Source organism: Conger conger, chromosome 3, assembly GCF_963514075.1.
Source record: "Conger conger chromosome 3, fConCon1.1, whole genome shotgun sequence".
In the NCBI taxonomy this organism is placed as follows: domain Eukaryota; kingdom Metazoa; phylum Chordata; class Actinopteri; order Anguilliformes; family Congridae; genus Conger; species Conger conger.
This window is the reverse complement of record NC_083762.1, coordinates 8,016,301-8,040,500: the sequence shown is the minus strand read 5'-3', so window position 1 is coordinate 8,040,500 and position 24,200 is coordinate 8,016,301. Positions and strand designations below refer to the sequence as shown.

General features: G+C 44.9%; 2 protein-coding genes across 12 annotated transcripts in view; both read right to left on the bottom strand.

Annotated features, from left to right (window-relative positions):
- dlg3 (discs, large homolog 3 (Drosophila)) overlaps positions 1–14,694 on the bottom strand; it is a 121,842-nt gene extending 107,148 nt beyond the window's left edge. For 5 of the 10 annotated variants that reach the window (XM_061233373.1, XM_061233374.1, XM_061233376.1 and 2 more), the window contains exons 1-2: positions 14,413–14,693; positions 12,463–12,594 (exon numbers count right to left, since the gene is read on the bottom strand). In XM_061233373.1, the coding sequence (XP_061089357.1) occupies positions 12,463–12,594; positions 14,413–14,428 (148 nt within the window). In that variant the 5' untranslated portion in view covers positions 14,429–14,693. Of the gene's footprint in view, positions 1–12,462; positions 12,595–14,412 lie in introns of all 10 variants that reach the window. The other 5 variants (XM_061233379.1, XM_061233380.1, XM_061233381.1 and 2 more) reach the window with 2 other exon arrangements.
- An 826-nt stretch (positions 14,695–15,520) lies between these two features.
- gdpd2 (glycerophosphodiester phosphodiesterase domain containing 2) overlaps positions 15,521–24,200 on the bottom strand; it is a 26,369-nt gene continuing 17,689 nt past the window's right edge. For both annotated transcript variants that reach the window (XM_061235540.1, XM_061235539.1), the window contains exons 9-15: positions 23,925–24,007; positions 22,994–23,153; positions 21,893–22,102; positions 20,634–20,782; positions 20,165–20,312; positions 18,772–18,854; positions 15,521–17,283 (exon numbers count right to left, since the gene is read on the bottom strand). In XM_061235540.1, coding sequence (XP_061091524.1) covers positions 17,208–17,283; positions 18,772–18,854; positions 20,165–20,312; positions 20,634–20,782; positions 21,893–22,102; positions 22,994–23,153; positions 23,925–24,007 — 909 coding nt within the window. In that variant the 3' untranslated portion in view covers positions 15,521–17,207. The remainder of the gene's footprint in view (positions 17,284–18,771; positions 18,855–20,164; positions 20,313–20,633; positions 20,783–21,892; positions 22,103–22,993; positions 23,154–23,924; positions 24,008–24,200) is intronic.

The following is a 24,200-nucleotide window of genomic DNA, read 5'->3' as shown; positions in this document are numbered from 1 at the left end:
GTCTAATCAACTGTACATCACTCTGGATAAGAGCATCTGCCAAAATGCCAATAATGTAATGTATGTAATCACTGAATGCCCAACGTGTCAAACCTCTAAGTGGATAGGCTACAGCAGGAGAAGACGTAATGAGTCTAAAAAAATACAACTAATAAATACCTAATAAAGTGCTCACTGACTGTATGTTTACACGTTACAAGCGAAATTCATACTATGAGTTTCAGAAAAGAGCAGTTGCCATAGATTGCATGGTTAACTACTGCAGCCTGCGCCTAGGCCCTCCCCAACACATTTAAACGAGTGCCTGCAGAACTGAACACTGTGCAGACAGCTATGGCTACAGGCTTCCTCATCGCTGCGCTGTTCACTGTTGCCCCCTGCAGGACACAAAAGCTATTGCGTGCACTCAAAGTGTTCTGTAACAAATTCACTGTGAAAGGCGGGGATACAGAGCATGCGAAGTAAAATATTTGAATACAATCTTAGTCCCTGCTCTCCTCTCTTTTTTTTTTATTAAAAAGTGAAAATGGAGGATGGGCCATCTTCTCTCGCCACACCTCAGCTCTGACAACCTTCCCCTGCTCTGTTGTAATGCAGAGTTAGCAGAGACTTGTGCGCCAGTCGCCAGTCCACCCGACGGCAAATAGTACCAACTCCAGGGCCGATGTGGCCACTGCAGCTCCGCTGCGAACAGGCCTGGCGCACTGCATTTTACATTCTTTCCTCTCCTGATGCAGCTGCACTGTGCATTCCTGAGACGGGGCGCCTGTGTTGTTTCTTTCCAAAATGCTCAATTAGCAGACAGCTGTACCCATTTTTTTTCCGTGTGCGGTAGGCGTATTTATAATGTAATAAAAAAGAATTGGCATCCCGTGCCGTGGAGAAGATTCCGCAACAAATCTGGAGGAGAAAGAGAGGGACCTGCTGCTCCAGCCGTCCGCGCCTCCTCCTCCTGCTCCTCCGTTCCTCCCCTCCCTTCCTTTTGGATCATTTGCTTTTTCTTCCACCCCTCCCTCTCCTCCTCCTCCTCCTCCTCTTCCTCCGCTCCTCCTCTCTCCGGGGTTGTTATTGGCGCAGGGCGTGTGGGCTACGGCCGCTGTGGGGCGTCGCGTTTGACAAGAACGCGGAGCGACAACGCAGCTGATGTCACGCGCATGGCCGCATACAGTACTGAAGACACAGAGAGTCTGTGAGTGTGTGTGTGTGTGTGAGAGAGAGAGAGAGCAGAGCAGTGAGAGTGTGTGTGTGTGGGTGTGTGTGGGTGTGTGTGTGAGAGAGAGAGAGAGAGCAGAGCAGTGAGAGTGTGTGTGTGTGTGTGTGAGAGAGAGAGCAGAGTGTGTGTGTGTGTGTGGGTGTATGTGTGTGTGTGTGTGAGTGTCTGTGAGTGTGTGTGTGTGTGTGTGGGTCTGTGTGTGTGTGTGTGTGTGTGTGTGTGTGTGTGTGTGAGAGAGTGTGTGTGAGAGAGAGCAGAGCAGTGTGTGTGTGTGTGTGTGTGTGTGAGAGAGAGAGAGCAGAGCAGTGTGTGTGTGTGTGTGTGTGTGTGTGTGTGTGTGTGTGTGTGTGTGAGTGTGTGAGAGAGTGTGTGTGAGAGAGAGCAGAGCAGTGTGTGTGTGTGTGCGTGTGTGTGTGTGTGTGAGAGAGAGCAGAGCAGTGTGTGTGTGTGTGTGTGTGTGTGTGTGAGAGAGAGAGAGCAGAGCAGTGTGTGTGTGTGTGTGTGTGTGACTATATGCATGTGTCAGTGTGTGTGAGTATATGCATGTATGTGCGAACATGGGTATGTGTGCGCATACACATTCTTTGTGACTACTTTGTACTTTTTAAAACTGCTGGAGTCTCTAAAAAGCCTACGTCTGGTCACAGAGAAAGCTGGCGTGTGGGGAAATGTGCAGTCTATGCTTGGTTAACGAGTGTGTGCTATTGGTGAACTTGAGATAAAGGAGTGACTGCTCCACTGAGAATGTGTGTCTGTGTGTGTGTGTGTGTGGGGGGGGGGGGTGTAATCCCACCGCAGTGCAGCTCGAATGAACGCTGAGGAGTGGGGGTGAGTGAATCATCACTCAACGCATGCGTGTGCGTGTGTGTATGCATCTGTGAGAGGAAAGCGGTGTGTGTGTGTGTATGTGTGTATGCGTCTGTGACAGCAGAACAGTGTGTGTGTGTGTGGGTCTGTGAGGGCAGAGCAGTGTGTGTGTGTATGTGTGTGTGTGTGTGTGTGTATGCGTCTGTGAGAGTAGAGCAGTGTGTGTGTGTGTGTGTGTGTGTGTGTGTGTGTGTGAGAGCTGAGCAGTGTGTGTGTGTGTCTGTGTGTGTGCATCTGTGAGGGCAGAGCAGTGTGTGTGTGTGTGTGTGTGTGAGAGAGCTGAGCAGTGTGTGTGTGTGTGTGTGTGTGTGAGAGAGCTGAGCAGTGTGTGTGTGTGTGTGTGTGTGCATCTGTGAGGGCAGAGCAGTGTGTGTGTGTGTGTGTGTGTGTGTGTGTGTGTGTGTGTGTGAGAGAGCTGAGCAGTGTGTGTGGGCGGCTCTTTGTTGTTCTGCAGGCTAAAGAAAGCCCAGAGAAACACACATAAGAGTACATGTCCCAGTACATAAAGACCAGGGCCAACGCATAACTCTGAAAACTGTGTGGAGATACAATGCAAAGACACTGGATCAAAACCAGGACAGCGATGAAACCAGGAGAGATGATTCCCTGTGATTATCATCCCTGGAGTGAACTTAGCATAAACACAACAAAACGACTCACCTTTAGCAAACATACCCTCTGGACTGTTGGATTGTAAATGTTTAATGAGCTGGTACTAACCACGAGAGGACAAACATGGCAGTACCAGTGCAGCTGGAGAATTGAAATTAGCTCACATTAAGTAATACTCATATATACATATTTTAAGAATGTCTCTAAATATACACCTATATATATACACCTGTATATATATATATACAGTGGTGTGAAAAAGTGTTTGCCCCCTTCCTGATTTCCTGATTTGCATGTTTGTCACACTTAAATGTTTCAGATCAAACAAATTTAAATATTAGTCAAAGACAACACAAGTAAACACAAAATGCAGTTTTTAAATGAAGGTTTTTATTATTAAGGGAGAAAAAAATCCAAACCTACATGGCCCTGTGTGAAAAAGTGATGCCCCCTAAACCTAATAACTGGTTGGGCCACCCTTAGCAGCAACAACAGCAATCAAGTGTTTGCGATAACTTGCAATGAGTCTCTTACAGCGCTGTGGAGGAATTTTGGCCCACTCATCTTTGCATAATTGTTGTAATTCAGCCACATTGGATGCATGAGCATGAACCGCCTTTTTAAGGTCATGCCACAGCATCTCAATAGGATTCAGGTCAGGACTTTGACTAGGCCACTCCAAAGTCTTCATTTTGTTTTTCTTCAGCCATTCAGAGATGGACTTGCTGGTGTGTTTTGGATCATTGTCCTGCTGCAGAACCCAAGTTCGTTTCAGCTTGAGGTTACGAACAGATGGCCGGACATTCTCCTTCAGGATTTTTTGGTAGACAACAGAATTCATGGTTCCATTTATCACAGCAAGTCTTCCAGGTCCTGAAGCAGCAAAACAGCCCCAGACCATCACACTACCACCACCATATATTACTGTTGGTATGATGTTCTTTTTCTGAAATGCGGTGTTACTTTTACGCCAGATGTAATGGGACACACACCTTCCAAAAAGTTCAACTTTTGTCTCGTCAGACCACAGAGTATTTTCCCAAAAGTCTTGGGGATCATCAAGATGTTTTCTGGCAAAATTGAGACGAGCCTTAATGTTCTTTTCGCTCAGCAGTGGTTTTCATCTTGGAACTCTGCCATGCAGGCCATTTTTGCCCAGTCTCTTTCTTATGGTCATGAATACTGACCTTAACTGAGGCAAGTGAGGCCTGCAGTTCTTTGGATGTTGTTGTGGGGTCTTTTGTGACCGCTTCATAACCTTTTCCAGACTGATAGATCTCAATTTCTTTCTTTCTCATTTGTTCCTGAATTTCTTTAGATCTCGGCATGATGTCTAGCTTCTGAGGATCATTTGGTCTACTTCACTTTGTCAGGCAGGTCCTATTTAAGTGATTTCTTGATTGAGAACAGGTATGGCAGTAATCAGGCCTGGGTGTGGCTAGAGAAATTGAACTCAGGTTTGATAAACCACAGTTAAGTTATGTTTTAACAGGGGGGGCAATCACTTTTTCACACAGGGCTATGTAGGTTTGGATTTTTTTTCTCCCTTAATAATAAAAACCTTCATTTAAAAACTGCATTTTGTGTTTACTTGTGTTGTCTTTGACTAATATTTAAATTTGTTTAATGATCTGGAACATTTAAGTGTGACAAACATGCAAAAAAAGAAGAAATCAGGAAGGGGGCAAACACTTTTTCACACCACTGTATATATATATATATATATACTAACACAGCATATACTACCCACTGGTTGATGTGCCCATGACCTGTTTGCCCAAATATGTAACTGAAAAAGGCAAGCATGCGTGTGCTAGTGTACAGTAAAAATAGCTGCTGATTAAATTACCCAAAAGTCATTTTCACGCGTCACGTGAGCATACTCTGTATATTCCAGCAATAAATAATCGAATTCTACGCCATGGTGAAAACAATTCCATAATTTGATCTCAGCCAATACATTTCTCCTGTCTGGCCGTGGAGTTGTAGAGATAACATCGCAAACAAACAAAAATAGGCCTGAATTTGAACGAACGCCCTTTCGGCTGCAGGCCCGCTGCCCGTGAGTGTAATTGCCGGCAGATGAGGGTTGAAGAGACCGCAGTAACTCAGCCCCGCGCAGATGAAAGTAAACTAAAGCCAGAGAGCGCTGCAGCTTCTCCATTTTCCCCGCAGACCTTCCAGAAACATTTCGGCAAACTCATTTCTGCCCTGAAAGAGAATCACAATTTCCTGGCTCTGAGGCAAAGCCCGCAGACTCCTCCTCAAAGGGGGCCCCTCTCAAGGAATTCACTGTCCTTAAAACGTATCCACAACGCCGGGGTCACACGTCCGCACGTACGTAAAAACACGTCAGGCACCTCCACTTAGCTCAAATTAGAAGGACATGCTCTCCGCGGCACGGTATGGATACGACCACATCATGAAGGAGTTGGATGTTAACCCTTTAAGGCAGGGGTTCACAGCAAGGGCCGATCCGTTTCAAGATTTTGTGCCAATATTAATTGATTTACTCGACTCAGTCATATCTTATCTCACATGTGTGTGAGTATCAGCTACAGCTGCAGGCTGGCGAATGCATCCTGATGATTTTACTGTGAGTAAACACTGCGAGTGCATCCTGATGATTTTACTGTACTCAAGGACAGCCTTGAACCAGAGTAATGCATACATTACATTACATTATTGGCATTTGGCAGACGCTCTCATCCAGAGTGACATACAGTTGTTTAGACTAAGCAGGAGACAATCCTCCGCTGGAGCAATGCAGGGTTAAGGGCCTTGCTCAAGGGCCCAACGGCTGTGCGGATCTTATCGTGGCTACACCGGGATTGGAACCACCGACCTTGCGGGTGCCAGCCATTTACCTTAACCACTACGCTACAGGCCGCCCCTATAGAGTGGGCACCCCTGCTTTAAGGGTAAGATCTTAAATATGTGAACGTTTATAATGTTTAAACTGAGGATGCTAATGCTGTTGTAACAATCACCACTGGCAACTGAAAGCAATATGATTCTAGAACACGCTCCAAAAAACCTACTCCTCAAATGGTCAAATGGAGGTAAATGTGTTGTGTATTATTTGAGTAATTTCAAAAATGTTCATCAAATTTTCGACTATGACCACTATGAAACTGCGACTGTATAATGTCCAATTTTCAGTATAGGTGAATGATTAGTGCATTTGATACCTGTACCGAACTGGTCATGCCGTGCACAGCCTGTACAGTACAAACAAAACTCTAAAGTTTACTGTGTGTTCGGCAATACGCAGTCACTGCCTCTGCTGAGGTGACAATACTCAGTCTCATTTTTCTCTGATTGTGTGTGTGTGTGTGTGTGTGTGTGTGTGCATGCATGCATGTGTGTGTGTGCGTGCGTGCGTACGTGTGTGTGTGCGCGTTCGTGCATGCGTGCGTGCGCGTGTGTGTGCATGTGTGTGAGAGTGTGTGTGTGCGCGTGTGTGCATGCATGTGTGTGTGTGCGTGCGTGCGTATGTGTGTGTGTGCGCGTTCGTGCATGCGTGCGTGCGCGTGTGTGTGCATGTGTGTGAGAGTGTGTGTGTGCGCGTGTGTGCATGCGTGTGTGTGTGAGAGTGTGTGTGTGCGTGTGAGAGTGTGTGTGTGTGTGCGTGCGTGTGCATGTGTGTGAGAGTGTGTGTGTGCGCGTGTGTGCATGCGTGTGCGTGTGAGAGTGTGTGTGTGCGTGCGCGCGCAAGCGTATGCGTCGTCATGCCGTTCAGGCCCCGCTCTTTCTGAACAAACCCATTCAAGTGTACTGCAGTCAGCACTTTGCTCCCTGCCCCTCTGAATCTACTTTAAGTACTAAACTTAGAACAATGGTGAAGACTAGGAATGCGAGTTTCTGCTCATTAGGATCAAACGTTACGCAGAAAATGGGGCACTATTAAGGGCTTTTGTGAGGAGCGCACAATTGTAATCCCCCCAGTACCCCGCCCACCCCAGCCACGCTACTGCTGGCCTGTGTGTCGTGTGGAGAGCGCCCGGCCTCCCTCCCCCGTGTGCATGTGTTTTTATGCTGCCGAACAAAAGGATGGGTCTGTAGTTAAGGTGACCTTTGTACTCATTTGAGCAAATATGCGGACGGCGGAATCATTCAGCGCGTTCCCACAATGCATCAGCGGGACAGGGAGACCACCACACCCCCCCCCCCCTCCTCCCCACACTCCGACGGCTCATTACTGGCCTCTCACACAAACATGACCCACTGCACTCTGACTCACACGCTGGCATGCAGGAGCACACATACCAGGCGGAGGATCAAGAGATCCACACGGCCATTTTAGGCACCGCAGACGTAAGCCTCAACGTACAGTAACAGAAACGTGAGTCTGTAAACCCAAAGCCAGGACGACGGAGAACTAAATCCAAACTTCAGGCTCCGTAATAATCATCCTTGAACGCTTTCGTCTGAAATGTACTGTCTGTGCTTTCTATTTCGAGGGACTCCCGTCCACCTTTTCTCAGAGCCAGCACAGAAGATGACGTGTTCATCCGTGCTAAACTTTGGCACAGAGAACACAGCACACTAGCTACCATGGGTACACAGAAGACAAAACACAGTGACGTGAGCCGGGCCCATGAGAGCCCAATAAAAGCTGAGCATCGGAGAGCGTGTAAAAGTCACATGACACACGGCATGCAGGGATATCGGCAGGGCAGCGCTTCAGCTGGAGAGCAGCCTCTTGCCCTGAAGGCACCTGATTTCAAACACGTGTTGTACAAGGTTCGCCGTGAAAAACCAGTCTTAACAAGTGTTTTAGTCTTGTAATCATACTAAAACACTTGTTAATATCTTAAGAGCTTTTTTTTTTTTTCTCTCAAGTCGGAAACATCAGTTTGTTTTACAGTAAGTTACTCTCTGCTTGACGAGTTACATTTTCTCGCCCCATTTGGCAAAGTCTTGAAATTACAACTGTCTCAGCTCATTGGCAATATTTTTGTCTCTTTTGTGCAAAGAAGCAATAGAACTACGATGATAAGTGTAAATATGAGACTTGTTTAGACTGACTTAGTTGTTGTTTTTTGCAGTAATAGGGCGGTGGTTTCGCTGGAGCACTTCCTCTGTGGGAAATTGATTTCAGATGCATGCTGCACAACCCCCAACCCTCACCTGAGCTCACCTTCCCCTCTGCACCTGAGTAAACAGCAGCTGTCTGAGAGAGAGCAGGGTCTCCCTCCCGCAAAAAACAAAACATAAGTCAGACTCAACTAGTCGGACTATGTCAGTATTTTAGTCTTGTATTTTGACTTCAAATTTAAATGACTATTTAGCTAACAAAAGACAAAAATATGGTTCATACAGTTTCGATATTTGCCAATGGGGTAAAAAATGTCTCATTACAGGACTAAAACACTCGGTAAGACGGCCTCTATTTTTTTTTTGCAATGTAAGCAACTGCCTGAGAGAGAGCAGGGACTCCTCCGTCTCATTCGATGCCCTCCTCCTGAGGAGAAGGGAGAGGCCAGATAGATCACAAGCCTCGAGCTCTTTGTTTCCCCCCCCGACTCATCTTCCCGAATCTCAGCCCACGCACTGCTTCGACATTCCTGCGCTAGCAGTATCCAGCCCCCAGGTGGAATGTGTGGAATCCCGGACCGAAAAGGCGGAAGCCGTGTCCCCCCATTGGCTCGCTGCGAGCGGTTGGCGCTAACGCTGTGAGCGTTACCGCGAGCCTAACGCCCGCACGGGCCCCCAGAGGCCCTGCCACCCTCCCTCGGTGCGTACTCTGTGCTCATGGGGAATTTAGGTCTGCTGCTACTTTTTTTTATTATTATTATTATTTTTTTTTCCCTTTTTTCTCCCAATTTGGTAGCCAATTGGACCCCGTCTGATTCAATTAGAGCTAGTATTAGATACACCCCGTCCCTCGGCGGCCAACGGGAGAGCGACACGCCTTCTTCAAGCCGTCTCGCCTCCCTAGCTGTAACCGTGATTCAGAGGCGCCCGAGGTGCTTGTTTTGTGCGGCTATCTACTAACCGTGCCAAGTCCCTCCCTCTGGAGCAGCAAGCCAATTATTGCTGCTCCACGTGAGCCAGCCAAACTTGGCTTTTGGCAGGACCGAGAAACGAACCCCGGTCCCCGGTGTGCAACCGCGAGTCTGCTGCGTCTTAGCTTGCTGCGCCACCGCGGCTCAGGTCTGCTGCTGCTTTTACGGCCGTGACGCCCGCCGGTTCTGGCGCTGAGGAAGAGGAACGATTAGCTTGTGGCCGAAGCTCCCCAGCCAACCCTGGTGTAAAAGCCAGCCTTGACCAGCTTGTAGTTTGTTCAAAAAAAAAAAAAAAAAATTTTTTTTTTTTAAATAAATAAAAAAATTGGCCCTTGTCCTTATCTTTGTTGTACAGGTAGCAGTTGAAATTGTACTTACCTCTAGGGTCTTTCAGCGAACTTATCCCTGGTTATGGGTATGCACTTTGTTGTACGTCGCTCTGGATAAGAGCGTCTGCCAAATGCCAATAATGTAATGTAATGTAATGTAGTTACCGCAAGCGTGTTGTTTCAAAGCATTGGCTTGAGCTGGTCAAACCATGTTGAGTATGGAAGCTGGTCTGAACTGGTCAACCAGCTACCAGCTGTTTCAAAACCTAGCTTGAGCTGTTTTTTTTTTTTCAGCAGGGATAGAGCGCTACTCACATTATTTGTGAAGCTCCAAGGAGCTGGTGTCACCAGGAGTGAGACCTTTTCTCGCCTGCGTCTCTACACTATGGTTGGCATTTATATAGCGCCTTTATCCAAAGCGCTGTACAATTAATGCTTCTCATTCACCCATTCATACACACACTCACACACCAACGGTGATTGGCTGTCACGCAAGGCACCGACCAGCTCGTCAGGAGCATTTAGGGGTTAGGTGTCTTGCTCAGGGACACTTTGACACAGCCCGGGCAGGGGATCGAACCGGCAACCCTCCGACTGCCAGACAACTGCTCTTACTGCCTGAGCCGTGTCGCCCCTACCTTTTGATACAGGGAAAATGAGAGCCATGGGCTTCTTAACAAGACAATACTATTACTAAGACTTTTTTTGGGGCAGGTCTCTACGCTAACGGACCACATGTGCTCCTAAATGGAAACATTTAGGAGCACTCAAATTCCTCCCAATTAGTAGGTGTGTTCCCAATTTATTTTTCTCATATCAATTTTCTGGACCAAAATATGGTGTAAAATCTACCATCATGACCAGCTGGAAATTAGCTGCTTCTCACCGTTTCAAAACATATTGAAAACCGAGCTCGAGCTGTTTCTTTTTCAGCAGGGATGCTCCTAAAATGGTAGTACTCTATATCCATGTGGGGTAATCACAGACACTCTAGACTGTCCACACCCAGACTGGAGTATGAGATCCCTGTTTTATCTTCTGAATCGAGTGACGGAAATGCAATGTAGCCCTGCTGAAACAAAAAGCACCTCAAGCGGGGTTTTAAAACAGCTGGTAGCTGGTAGACCAGCTCGTACCCAGCTAGACCAGCTGATGACCAGCTTGACCAGCTCAGTTTTCAAGCTGGTCAAGCTGGTATAGCTGGATTTTACAGCAAGGAGATCTTAATACATTACATTAACCCTTTATGTATACATGGTAGGTTGACTGAGCACACATGCTCATTTGCAGCGAAATCCTATTAACGCCCACTCAAGTAGCCTAACCTGCACGTGTTTGGACGAAGCAATAACCGACTGAGCTAAACTTTGTTTTCCCGTTTGCTCGCTCACAGGCCTCCTGGGGGGGGGCACATCTCATCCACTCCCTGCACAATCTGCCATAACACCCCCACTTTCCCCGATATCGCAGCCCGCTGGGCCCCCGGGGGCGTCCGCAGACCGCCTGACTGAAAAAAACAGGGCAACAGCAGGGGCGGGACCACCGGCAAACTCGGTTCAGGCACTCAGATGGTCATTAACGGGACCACGGGAGCATATGTTAATGGGACTAATTTGTTTTCTTTGCGATAAAAAAAAAAAAAAGAAAAGGTGAACACAAGAGAACTGGTACCATGGTGGAGTGGAAAATGTCATCCGAACGGCTTTTTAAGCGATAACAGTTAATGGAGGTCTGTCAATTTGGGTGGAACAATTCCACTTAAATAAGTAACTACAAGGGTTTAAAACTACTCTTTTGTCGGTAGTACTACTTAGTAGTAGTTTTTTTTTTATAAATATAATTTTATTTCTTATTTGTTTATTCCCTTCTGTGTTTCACAAGACCTGGTGAGGGCCTGTTTGCAAAAGGTTTTCTAAACATGCAAATCAATTCCAGAATTGGAGTCACCTCCCAAGAAAGCCACACATAATTTATATTTATATTGACATAATGATCATCTTAACTACATTAAAACAGAGATGTTGTCACACTGTGCCCAGTTTGAAGGTACAACTGCCAACTGCTTCATACACAAGCCATTTCTGAGAGACTCTACAACAATTATTGCATCAGCCTGATATGTTTACTTATATTAGGTTTATGGCTGGAGCCCCCATTAATGTGACAGTAAAATTGTTATGCAGCATTCTTATTCAGACATCTTGACTCAACAAGGAATAATTAGTTATTTTCCCTTGGATGGTCTCTGGCTGTTTTTGTCTTAAAGAGAAATGGTAGTTTCCGCAAGACCCGCTGTCTATATTCAGCAGTAAATGAGAGAGAACTGTTGGCATATTAGAGCTTCCTGAATCCCTCGGTGGGGCAGCCTGTAGCATAGTGGCCACATGACTGGGACCCTGAAGGTTGTAGGTTCAAGCCCCGGTATGATAAGCGACAATAAGATCTGAACAGCTGTCTCTTAACCGTGCGTTGTCCCACGTGGATTGTCCCCTGCTTAGTCTATGCCTAGTGTAGGTCGTTTTGGATAAAGGTGTCAAAAAAAAAATTTCATGTCATTATTATTATCACAGAAGTGGTCTTCTCCCACAGAGAGACAGCTCAAATGGTTCTGTAAAAGGGAGCCCTGTTCTGTGCTGACAGTCTTGGGGAAAGCATTCTCGATATTTCTGACGCATGAAACAAAATTAGCATTAACAAAATTCTTAGATAAGCAGTGATTCATACCTGTCTTTATCATTGTGTCCCAACTGCCCATGTGTGCGTTCATATTCTGCAAGTGTATGTAAGAATTCTATTCTTAGACATTATGGCCTTCCTTAAAACCACTTCCTAACAGGAGCGCTTTTATCAGTCCCTGCTGTTGGTAACTGTGATGTGAGGTATCAAAGCACTTCATTGACTTTGTGTAATTAGGCAAGATTTCCATTACATCTGCACCACAATGTCTGAACTTAGCTCTACCACTGAGAATAGCCACACACACAAACACTTACACACACATACACACACACAAACAAGATATACCAATATTAAAAGGAACCATTAACTTTTAGACCTGTGCCAATTAGGAGGATATTCAAAAAGTAACAGGCGGCTGCCCAAAGCCAACAAAGCATCTATTACCTCACAACTATTACAGAATATTATCCCTGCCTTTATTTATAGACTGATTGAGTGACTGAAGAATACTTCATTGCCCATCATTCAGAAATAGACACCACTGCAGCAAGAAGAAATAGAAATAGAAATATCAAGCAGGCAAAATACATCTTTGAATACAATGGTTGAAGATATTCCAAATGCCTCAAACACTGGCAGCTGAACAATTAACTGGACGCTGCTATGGCAACCGAAGGGGTGCTGCTGTACCTACAGCAGACAGCACTGAATGAATTCAGGCGGTGCGGTGGCACACAAACGCAGGGTTTACCTAGCAGGGCCTGGAACAGCTGGCTGCCCAGGATGGCCGACACCTTCCCCACACTGGTCCTCAGGCCCTGCTCCTCGGGGCTGGTGAGGTTCTCCTGGTACTGCTTCAGCAACCCCATCGCCCGCTCGGTGTCTGAGTGACAGAGGACGCCATCTTACCCGACCCGTACACAGAGCTTCACACGCGTGCATGCACACACACACATGCACACACACACGCGCAGACACATGCACACACACACACACACATGCACACACACACACACATGCACACACACACACACACGCGCAGACATATGCACACAGACACGCACACGCATACACAGACACATGCACACACACATGCACACACACACACACATGCACACACGCGCAGACGCATACACACATGCACACACACACAGACACACACACACACACACACACACATGCACACACGCACAGACATACACCCAGACATGCACATACGCACATCCACGCACACGCACACGCACACACAGACACACACACACACATACACACAGACACATGCACACATAGACACACACACACACACACACACACACACACACACATACACACAGACACATGCACACATAGACACACACACACACATGGACATACACACATCCACGCACACGCAGACACATACACACACATGTACACACACACACACACACACACGGACATACACACATCCACGTACACGCACACATACACACACACATGCACACACATAGACACACACACGCACATGGACATACACACATCCATGCACACGCAGACACAAACCCACAGACAGACAGACAGACACACAACACTGACAAGTGAACGCACACAAATACAAGCGAACAAACAAACAAACCAGTGTATAAACTTGTGCACATGCAAACACGCATATGCTAGGGGTAGGGTCAATTCTGAACCAAGCGGACAATTGCTGATAAATTCCAGTCCAATTCTTGAATTTGAATTTAAATCTGTCATAGGATATTAAATATGAATTTGAAATAAAGAAAATCACATTTGTGACACACACAAACGTGCACAAACCCATGTCCGTACACACAGAAACCCATACAGAATACACTTACACAAAATGTCTACAGTATGGGGAAGTGTAAGACCATAGGTGAGCATTTGTATCAGTGTATAAAACTGTAATCTAATATAGTAAAAGCACTTGTAGCAAACTAGAGGATAAATTCATTTAAACATTTCGACATTAACATTATCAGGAGAATAACACATTTTAATATATTATGAAATGAACTGAGTCAGAGGTGTTTATCACTGGATCAGATATGATGGGACCTCAAATAACACGATTATGATAAAGCAGTTGCAACTTTAGATGGGACGCAAATCATCCGTATCCTTTGTACGCAAATGTCGCTTAATGTTGTCGGAAGAGCTGCTCTACTGCGGTGTGCTTTCTGGACCACGATTCCGCCACGTGAACAACAGGTGAGCCAGGTGGGAGGTAACGCGACCGATGCGAGCATCCTTCTGCGATGTGAGATCACTGGCATCTACAGACATCAGGAACTCGTCTTCAGTGAACGCTCAAATGGCAAAAAAAGTAGAGATTTTAAATCACGCGAGTAAAAATAGCTACACCATGTTCCCGAAGTAGCTTCTCGCGACGGAAGTTGAACTCACAACCTATAAGCAAGTTTGGCTGAATTATGGTTGGTGAGAGAGCAAATGACAATACAACTTTTGAGTTGTTCCGTATCCTGCGCTTTCATTTCCGCCGTGAAAATATATCGCCATCATTTGAAATTGTAGCTAAAAGCTACTGCAAAACCACCCCTCCCTTTTTTTGTTCAGTTTTTTCGTTCATTTGTTTAAAATGTAAGAACAGACTATCGAAATACTGAACTCGCATTAAAGTAATCAAAATAAGATCGAAATAGGTAGGCTATTAACATCAATAAAAATAACTTACCGTATTTGTGGACCATGGTACATGAAATAATGTGGGCTATAGGCTACTGTAAATTCTTCTATCCTAAAGAGAGTTATACGAAGTCCACAAAACTACGTTTAGCCATAATGTCTTCAAACTAAGAAATATAATGTAAAGTAGCTACCGTTTTTCTATTTAAAAACGTATTGTAGTTCGTTGACCAAGCATCGCTGTGACGTTAACGTTGTTATTCAAGGACAAAAGTAAATTCGGGTCCGAGTAAACTTCTGACTGACCCTCCCAGTCTCACGGAGCGGTTATTGGTGCTGCAGCTGTGCTCCGCTTTGTTAATTGGAGTGAGGCACAACAGTATGCAGACCTACCAGGCTTCCGTAAAGTGAAAGTGTTTGTGCGCCAACCCGGCGTACCCCGGACTTTTTAACATGTAGCGAGGTTATATCAAAAACGACTGAGAAACATGTGTAAAACGGAGTAATGTTCCCTCCTTCACAGACTGCATTGACAAGCCATATCCAGGAGGTGGCTTTAGGAAAATACCTTTCATTTTCAACACACACACGTTAATTTTTTTATTGACAATACCACTAGTAACAGTAGTGGTACTAATGATAATATAAAGATAAATTCATAAAACAAATGGTAAAACGAAAGCGACCTACTCAAACTGCTAAATCAAGTATGAACTTTGTTCGTAATAAATTAGCAACGCCTGCCCCCCAGTGGACAGAAAGGTATTTCCTCGAATTTCTTAAGGTGCAGGGCACGCCGACAACCCCACTGGTCAGAAACATTTGCATTCTTTCAGCAGAAGTCGAATGTTTCTCCTAATAAACCACTGGAGAAGCGGCACATCTGCTGCTACTGAGATACATACCGGAGCCATCTGCTATGAAAGCATCTCAGTGAACCCACATTTGTGTGTTAGTGTGTGTGTAGCTTTCATTCTATGCCTTGCCAGCAACATCACCCTCATGTTTATAAGCACATGCAAATTCCCAGATAGCAGTGGTGGGTAAAGACATAGTTGCTTCAGTGCAAGCATGTTGCAATAGTCAAACCAGGTTTTTTCTTTCTTTTTTTTTATTAGATCTTGTGCTGACGGAATTCAAGAAAAAAAAACTGAACAGAATGTGGCCTGGCATTTATTGTGCTTGCAAAAAGAATTAATGAGTTATTAACTACAAACTGTATCAAACAAAGCAATCTGAAACAGACTGTAGATAGATCTAGGTAAACGTTTTGAGACAAAAAACATTTAATGTGTTTATAAACCTCCTTGGTCTATGGCAGGGGTGCACAGCTAGGGCTGATCTGTTTTAAGGTAACTGGTTGGAACAAAATCCAGCAAGTTGATCTGCCCTCCTGGACCGGAGTTGTGCCCTCCTGGTTTATGGTAAAGTAAAGTACATTCACTGAGCACATTATTAGGTATTTATTACTTATTTTTTAGACTTGTACTGCTGTAGCCTATCCACTTAGAGTCATGATGCATTGTGTGTTCAGAGATGCTCTTCTGCATACCACTGTTGTAATAAGTGGTTATTTGCGTTACTGTCATCTTCCTGTCATTCCACGGTCAAAGTCACTTTGATCACATTTCCCCCCCCCCCCATTCTGATGGCTGAGGTGAACATTACCTGAAGCTCCTGACCTGTATCTACATGACTGTATGTATTGCACTGCTGCCACACAATTGGCTGATTAGATAACTGCAGAATAAGTAGGTGTAATAAAGCAAAAATGTTCCTAATAAAGTGCTTGGTGAGTGTATATTACCAACATATAGGAGGTGTATATAGCAAGCATATGAATAAATGTCATGAATTGTACAAGATTCAAAATAAAGGACAAAATACAATAGTTCAGAATACCCAGCAGAATCATAGTGCATGTGAACCCCCAACAAGTCTACAAAGCACAAAATCAGACAGCTATGAAGTTTAAACGCATTGCTCCAATGTTACAAAATCCATAATTATATTCTGAAAAGTCAATACAAAGCATTGGCTGTTAATACATTTAAAACAGGCATGTCTAATGTTATTTTTGTTGCAAGTACGTGACTCACACAATGTTAAAATGAGCATAAAATTTAAAAGTTTTTACACAAAAAAATGTGTCACAACAGAAAAAATAAAAACATCCAGCCATACTGTATTTTCTTGCACTCATACATAAAATGGTTTTAATTCTCTACAAATAACCAGGCATCCGACAAATAAGCTAAAATCAGATTGAAATCTATATCAGCACATTTTCTTTTATATGACATAATAAAAAATTGTGCTTTTTTATGCCTATACTGGGGAGGTTTGATATGTTGCTCAATATTGACATTGTTGGTTGTCTCTGAGCAGTCTTCTTTCTGTAAAATACGCGACCACTGGATTCTTTTCTAAGAAAAATAAGCGCTTGCATCCTAGGTTCATTACAAACGGTGGTGTTTGGTGTTTAGAGCGTGAAAATGTACTTCTGTAACGGCAGTCACCAGATGTCGCTAGATCCATCAAAAGCGAAGAATGAAGGACAGACAGTGAAGAGGCAGTGTTACAGCAATGTGGCATTTGAGTCACTAGAGGGCAGCACCGGGCAAGTGCGGCCTCTCACATGTTACGCGTTTCACATATTATGGAATGATTCACAGTAATCGGAGGGATAGACAGATTCAGTGCAACGTTACCCTCTGCATAACAGACCCGTTTCGGCTTTTAAATCAGTCCATTGCGTGAACAGCAGAGAGTGATTTTGCCACCAACAGCACCCATGTTATCTTCAGAAGGCAGTAAAAGTCAGCAACCATTCATGACCTGAAACTATGTTTGTGCAATGGGCAAGAAGGGGTGATGCTCCTTATTCTTGAAATTGGCTCTGTTCCTGGACTCCAGTTTCCTATGAAGAAATATACCAGAGTTATTCTTTCTTTCTCTAATTAACTGCTATGAACTGGTCCTCGGAATAAATGACCACATACACACAATAAGCGAAAACATTTTTTGATCTAAAACCGCAGGATTCATTTGAAGATTATGCTTAGGCAGGAAATTGAAAGCCAGGAGACTGCTTTTCATTGTACCTGCTATGGAGGTGTGGATTAAGGTGGGATTTAAGTTATGAAGGGGCCACAAAGCTAAAATGGAACTAATCCCATTTGGTTGTGCGAGAATATTATGATGTGTATGTGTAAAAAAATGTGTTATCAGCAACATAACAACAATGATGAGCACAGGCCGTTCAGCCCAGAAATGCCACCATTTTGCTCCCAGTAAAGCATGTCTAGTGCTCAATGTTAACCTAGAAACTAGCTCGTATCTAGCAGCACAATAAAAAACGTGGTTTCACTGGGGATCGAACTGAGGACCTTCCGCCTGCAACGCAGACGTGATAACCACTAGACTACACAACAAGTCAGCAATATTTCAGGAATGGTTGAAATGTAAGAATTTAATCTAAGTCAGGAAATTCTTTAAACTTGAAAAAATTTTTATTGTATTTAATTAGCACAAAACTGTGTAACCTTCCAAGAACATTCCTGTAATGTTCCTAGTGACCTGATGAGCAATGTTCCAGGGACAAGGAAACTACACAAGAGAACATTTATGCAAATATCCTGGGAATGTTTTAGGAATAAATAAGTTACCTCAGTAATCATCAGTTTATATTCCTTTATAAACCTTTGACACCAAATTGCAACCAAGCTATATAAGCTTTGAAAACACAAACTGTAACAGGGTTGCTGTAAACGCTCCTTCAGAATAAATGCTTCTAGACTATGTTAAACTCATGCTAAACCGTAGTAAAACCGTTTGTTAAAATACAATTGGAAATAAATTAAATCAGTTAATAAATGAAATATTTGTTGTATGTGTGGTATTAGATCAAGGGTGCACAACAAGGGCCGATCCGTTTCAGGATTTTGTGCCAACTTCTAATCTTAATTACTTAATTGACTCAATCATATCTTATCTGATTTTAGGATGTGCTCAATACAGGCTTGAACCAGGGTAATGTAGAGAGCTGTCAGCAAGTTGAACACAAGGCAATTGGTTGGAACAAACCCCAGTACGCAGACCAGCCCTCAAGGAGTTCTGCACCCCTGTACTAGAGCATAATCAGGCATCTAAAGGTTTCTTTCAGGAAAGTACTTTTTAAAAATTCTGTAATATACTGTAGCAAGACTATCAACATGGACATGATAGGTATAAATGAACTCAACTGTCAAATAAATCACAAGGCCTTTATTGAAGACATCAGCCAAAAGACTGTTACTTACACTGATGCTTTCCTAAAAAGGACTAAGTTTAGCATGATAATAAATCATTTTTAAGTTCTTAAGAAAACTATTATCTGTACAGCTGAACAAAAAATTCTGACACTCACCTCACCAAGAGAAAGACCAACACCATCACTACCAGCGCTCCCACATCAACGCAGATCCATATCATTCTGTACGTACCAGGAGTCTGAAAAACACACACACACACACACACACACACACACACACACACACACACACACACACACACACACACACACACACACTATTTTATTAAACTTAAAACAAACCAATATCCACTCACTGAGCACTTTTATCAGGTATTTATTAGATTTTTTTTTTTTTTTTTTGACTTAGTTATGATGCGTTGTGTGTTCAGAGATGCTCTTCAGCATACCATTACCATTGTTGTAATGTGTGGTTATTTGCGTTACTGTCACCTTCCTTTGTTTTTTGCACCGTTCTTCGCAAACTACACTAGTGTGCGTGAAAATCCCAGGAGATCAGCAGTAGTTTCTGAGATACTCAAACCACCCTGTCTGCCACCAACAATCATTCCACGGTCAAAGTCACTTAGATTCAATTTTCTCATTCTGACGGTTGACATTAACTGAAGCCCCTGACCCGTATCTACATGCTTGTATGCATTGCACTGCTGCCACACAATTGGCTGATTAGATAATCGCATAAATATAGGTTTAATAAAGTAATAATATTCCTAATAAAGCGCTCTGTGAGTGCAGATCCAAGAAAGCAGGCAAGATGAGTTATGCGTGTAATCTACTGCTTTTATTTTCATTTAGCTGGGCCTCTCCAGGATGAAGGGTTGGGGTCTCTTCCATAAGTACTTTTGAGGAAACATCCATAAATAGCTGCATTCATTCATTCATTCGTTCGTTCATTCATTCATTCATTCATTCATTCATTCTCCTAACCCGCTTATCCTGAACAGGGGGGGGCTGGAGCCTATGCATACATTGGGCGAAAGGCAGGAATACACCCTGGACAGGTCGCCAGTCCATCACAGGCCACACACACCATTCACTCACACACTCATACCTATGGGCAATTTAGACTCTCCAATCAGCCTAACCTGCAAGTCTTTGGACTGTGGGAGGAAACCGGAGTACCCGGAGGAAACCCACGCAGACACGGGGAGAACATGCAAACTCCACACAGAGGCCCCGGCCGACCGGGATTCGAACCCAGGACCTCCTTGCTGTGAGGCAGCAGTGCTACCCACTGCACCGTCCGTGACGCCCCATAAATAGCTTGAACACACATATTTATACATTTAAAAAATAAATCATAAGTAACTGGTTGGTGTGTGTCAATGGAGAAGAGGCAAAGCTAACACAAAGTGTTACTCACAATGTTAATAGAATGTTTTGTAAATGTTCTAACGTTGGTACTACACGGCGGCAACATTTTGAGTATGTTTCGTGTTAGCTGGGTACTGACAGCAGTCAGCCATGTGTACAGCGGAAGGACCCTCACCAGCTGCCAGATGGGCCCAGTCATGTTCTGGAAATGGTGACATGCGTTGGTGGTGACGGAGCCGGCTCCAGAGCACCAGAGCAGGGAAAAGAGCCAGGGCTCGTTCACCACCCACATGTTCACCGTCACGTTCCTGCTCTGGAGCTCCCTGTTAAAGACACACACCCAGCACTGTGTCATCGCTGATTCTAAAGCAATACAAACTGCCTAACGTCAATACACAGACCCCTCCCTGTGTATCCAGTGATCTGTATTCACCCAGAATCCAGTGCTCTGTAACACTCACTGTTCACCCAGAATCCAGTGCTCTGTAACACTCACTGTATTCATCCAGAATCCAGTGCTCTGTAACACTCACTGTATTCATCCAGAATCCAGTGCTCTGTAACACTGACTGTATTTACCCAGAATCCAGTGCTCTGTAACACTCACTGTATTCATCCAGAATCCAGTGCTCTGTATCACTCACCGTATTTGTTTAGACGCCAGTTTACTAAACTTCATGTTCAGCAGGTCCCCGCTTTCGTTGCGCATTTTGGTCTCACTGGCGTACATGTGCCGAAACCCGGGGGCCATCTCCTTAACAAGGTCCCTGTGTTTGGGGGGCAGCCATAGCACCTGGAGCAGCACAGGACACCATTATAAAAACATCCTCCGCCCCATACAGCCCATCCTCCCTGCTTCCACATCACTCTGTTCCCTTCAGCAGTTTTGCAGTTTGACCGTAATACTGTAGACCAGTGTTTTTTTTTTTTCATATGACCCGCTTCAACAAAATTGTTTACCCACATCTAGCATTAATAATAACTCGCTAACTATGAATCAAACTACGAAACAAATCATACTGGTTGTCTTAGGGCAGCAATATTCAACTCCACGTCCTGCGGGTCGCAATCGCTACAATCGTGCTCTACACCACCAATTTTCTTTTATTATCTGAACCAAGCAGGTTAAATAATGAGTGAAATGAGGGGGCGTAGCGCACGGTAGGAGCCCTGCGGCCCGCAGGACGTGGAGCGGGGTAGCGCTGCCTCAGGTGATAATTCGTTTGTAAAGTGCCTAACACAAATATCAGGCCCTTTCAAGTACTGTGTAAAAGCAAGCACTTGAATTAAGTGAATAAAGCATTTTTTGCTCATTTTCTCACAGCCTGTTTAAATAGTGTAAACAATTATGGCGCACCATTTATCTGGGTAGTAGCCTCCATTTTGGAACCCCTTGCCATCAGGGACCACACAAAAAACATCCTTCCCCCAAATACCCTTTTCTTCTGTTACTGCGACATGGGGCGACATGGCTCAGGCAGTAAGAGCAGTCGTCTGGCAGTCGGGAGGGTTGCCGGTTCGATCCCCCGCCCAGGCTGTGTCGAAGTGTCCCTGAGCAAGACACCTAACCCCTAAAATGCTCCTGACGAGCTGATTGGTGCCTTGCATGGCAGCCAATTGCCGTTGGTGTGCGAGTGCGAGTGCGAGTGCGTGTGCGTGTGCGTGTGCGTGTGCGTGTGCGTGTGCGTGTGCGTGTGTGAGTGTGTGTGTGTGTGTGTGTGTGTGTGTGTGTGTGTGTGTGTGTGAGAGAGTGTGTGTATGAATGGGTGAATGAGAAGCATCAATTGTACAGCGCTTTGGATAAAAGGCGCTATATAAATGCCAATCATTACTGCGCTCCTCAATCCCGTTTCAGCCGCAGTCTCGCGCGTGTGACCGGGATCGGGCCGAGCTCTGGGCTCACCAGGCTGGGAGAGATGTTGGATCTGCGGATGGCCTGCACTGTGAGGCTCGTGTCGTTGATGCTGCCCGCGTCGGACTTCATGTCGAACATGACGGAGATGCCGCGATTCTGGGCCAGCTCCAGCAGCTCAGAGAGGGCGGGGAGGCTCTGGTTTTGGGCTTCCTTCACCTCGCGGTCGGAGAGCGAGGAGACCGTGCCAAAGGGATCGCTCTGAAACACACACACACACACACACACCCGTCTGTCAGTCTCAAGCTCAAACACACACACACACGCACACACGCACACACGCACACACGCACACACGCACACACACACACCCGTCTGTCAGTCTCAATCTCAAACACACACACACATACGCATGCGTGTACTCAAATAAAACAACATGCTAAAAATGACCATATCTCCTGAAATTTTATTTAATTTTTAGCCCATTATTTTTATTTTTTTTTCTTCATTTGGAATACCCAAGAAGATTTGTTTGCCTATTCCACAGATCAGCAACTCGCGGTCCTCGAGGAACCCAGGAAGATGGAGGGCATTATGAATCCTACTGAGCTACTGGCGTAAAATCCGCTCGTCAGCTTCAAACACAGCTTGAGCTGGTCAAGCCATGTTGAGTATGGAGCTGGTCTAACTGGTGAGCCAGGTACCAGCTGTTTCAAAGGCTAGCTGGAGCTTGTCAAGCCATGTTGAGTGTGGAGCTCGTCTAACAGGTTAACCACCTACCAGCTCTTTCAAAAGCTATCTCAAACTGTTTTGTTAAGCAGGGCGTTAATCTCCTTGAGGTGTGACCATGCCTGGATGACACTGGTGATTAAACACTGGTGATACAGGCGGCGGCCTGTAGTGTAGTGGTTAAAGTACGTGACTGGTACCCGCAAGGTCGGTGGTCCGATCCCCGGTGTAGCCACAATAAGATCCGCACAGTCATTGGGCCGTTGAGCAAGGCCCTTTAACCCTGCATTGCTCCAGGGAAGGGCTTAGTATCATCAACTGTATGTCGCTCTGGGTAAGAGCGTAATGATTGTAATGATGATGTAATGATTTAAAAAATAGCCATGGAGGGTGTGCTGCCTTTCTTAGCAAGATAAGCCTCACCTTGGTGAACCATTTTCCGGCGTTCAGTTTCTGTAGTTCCAGCCAGGTGAAGTTCGAGCTGGAGCTGTACTCTCGACCCTCGTACGTCTCCGTCACGTCGGTCGTTCTCGTTAGGAACTGGCCCTCGTGGTCGTGCAAAAGGAAGGGGATTCCATCCTTGCTGGGTTTTTAGAGAGCATATATTTGATAATGTGGCAAATACAGTCTGCCTCACAAGATGGAACATTGCGGTTACATCCCCATCCAAATGCAAGATAACATTATGCTAGGGGCGGCCTGTAGCGTAGTGGTTAAGGTACATGACTGGGACCCGCAAGGTCGGTGGTTCTAATCCCGGTGTAGCCACAATAAGATCCGCACAGCCGTTGGGCCCTTTAGCAAGGCCCTTAACCCCGCATTGCTCCAGGGGAGGATTGTCTCCTGCTTAGTCTAATCAACAGCTACTGAAAAGCCAGATTCGTCGTTGCCAGCATTCCTGACAGAATTAACATGAATGCCCATCCAGAACTCAAACTAGAATCAAGAAACTGAAGAGCATTTTAAGGTTTTGCAATGTTCATTGCGTTTCAGGAACATCCAGTTTCAGAAACATCCAGGAAACCAGACATGATTATCTGCTGGGGACATTCCTCAGGGATCAAAATGTTGTTGACAGGTTCACTCGCAATCGTTTCCCCGAACTCCATCCCTATCATTTAATGTTCTGGGAACCAAAAGCTGTTACATTACATTTATAGTAATTTTGCATACGCCCTTATCCAGACCAACATACAATAAATGCAAATCAGAACCAGGTAAGAACTGGAAACCCTAGAGGGAAGTATGGTTCCAAGTCCTACACACAGATAAAAAACTAGAATCCTTGAAAAATATCTGCTATTATTACAATGCAACTTACAGTATGTTCTCCACTTCTACCTAACTGGCCTACCTGAGCTGGACATCCGTTTCAAAGGCAAACAGGTCACACTCCGCAGCCTTCCTGAAGGACATCATGGTGTTCTCAGGAGCCAGCTGACACAGACAGAACATGGGGACAGCTTTCAATACCCAGCATTTCGCTTTCAGTGTCACGCCCGACTGTCTGCCTAATGAAAACACTTTTTGGTAAACGTCTTGTAATTACACAACTAAATAAGTTGTCTCATGTGACATAATTTGGTGTTAAGTTTGATGTTTTGATGTTCCCGAGAATTCGGTTTTGCCC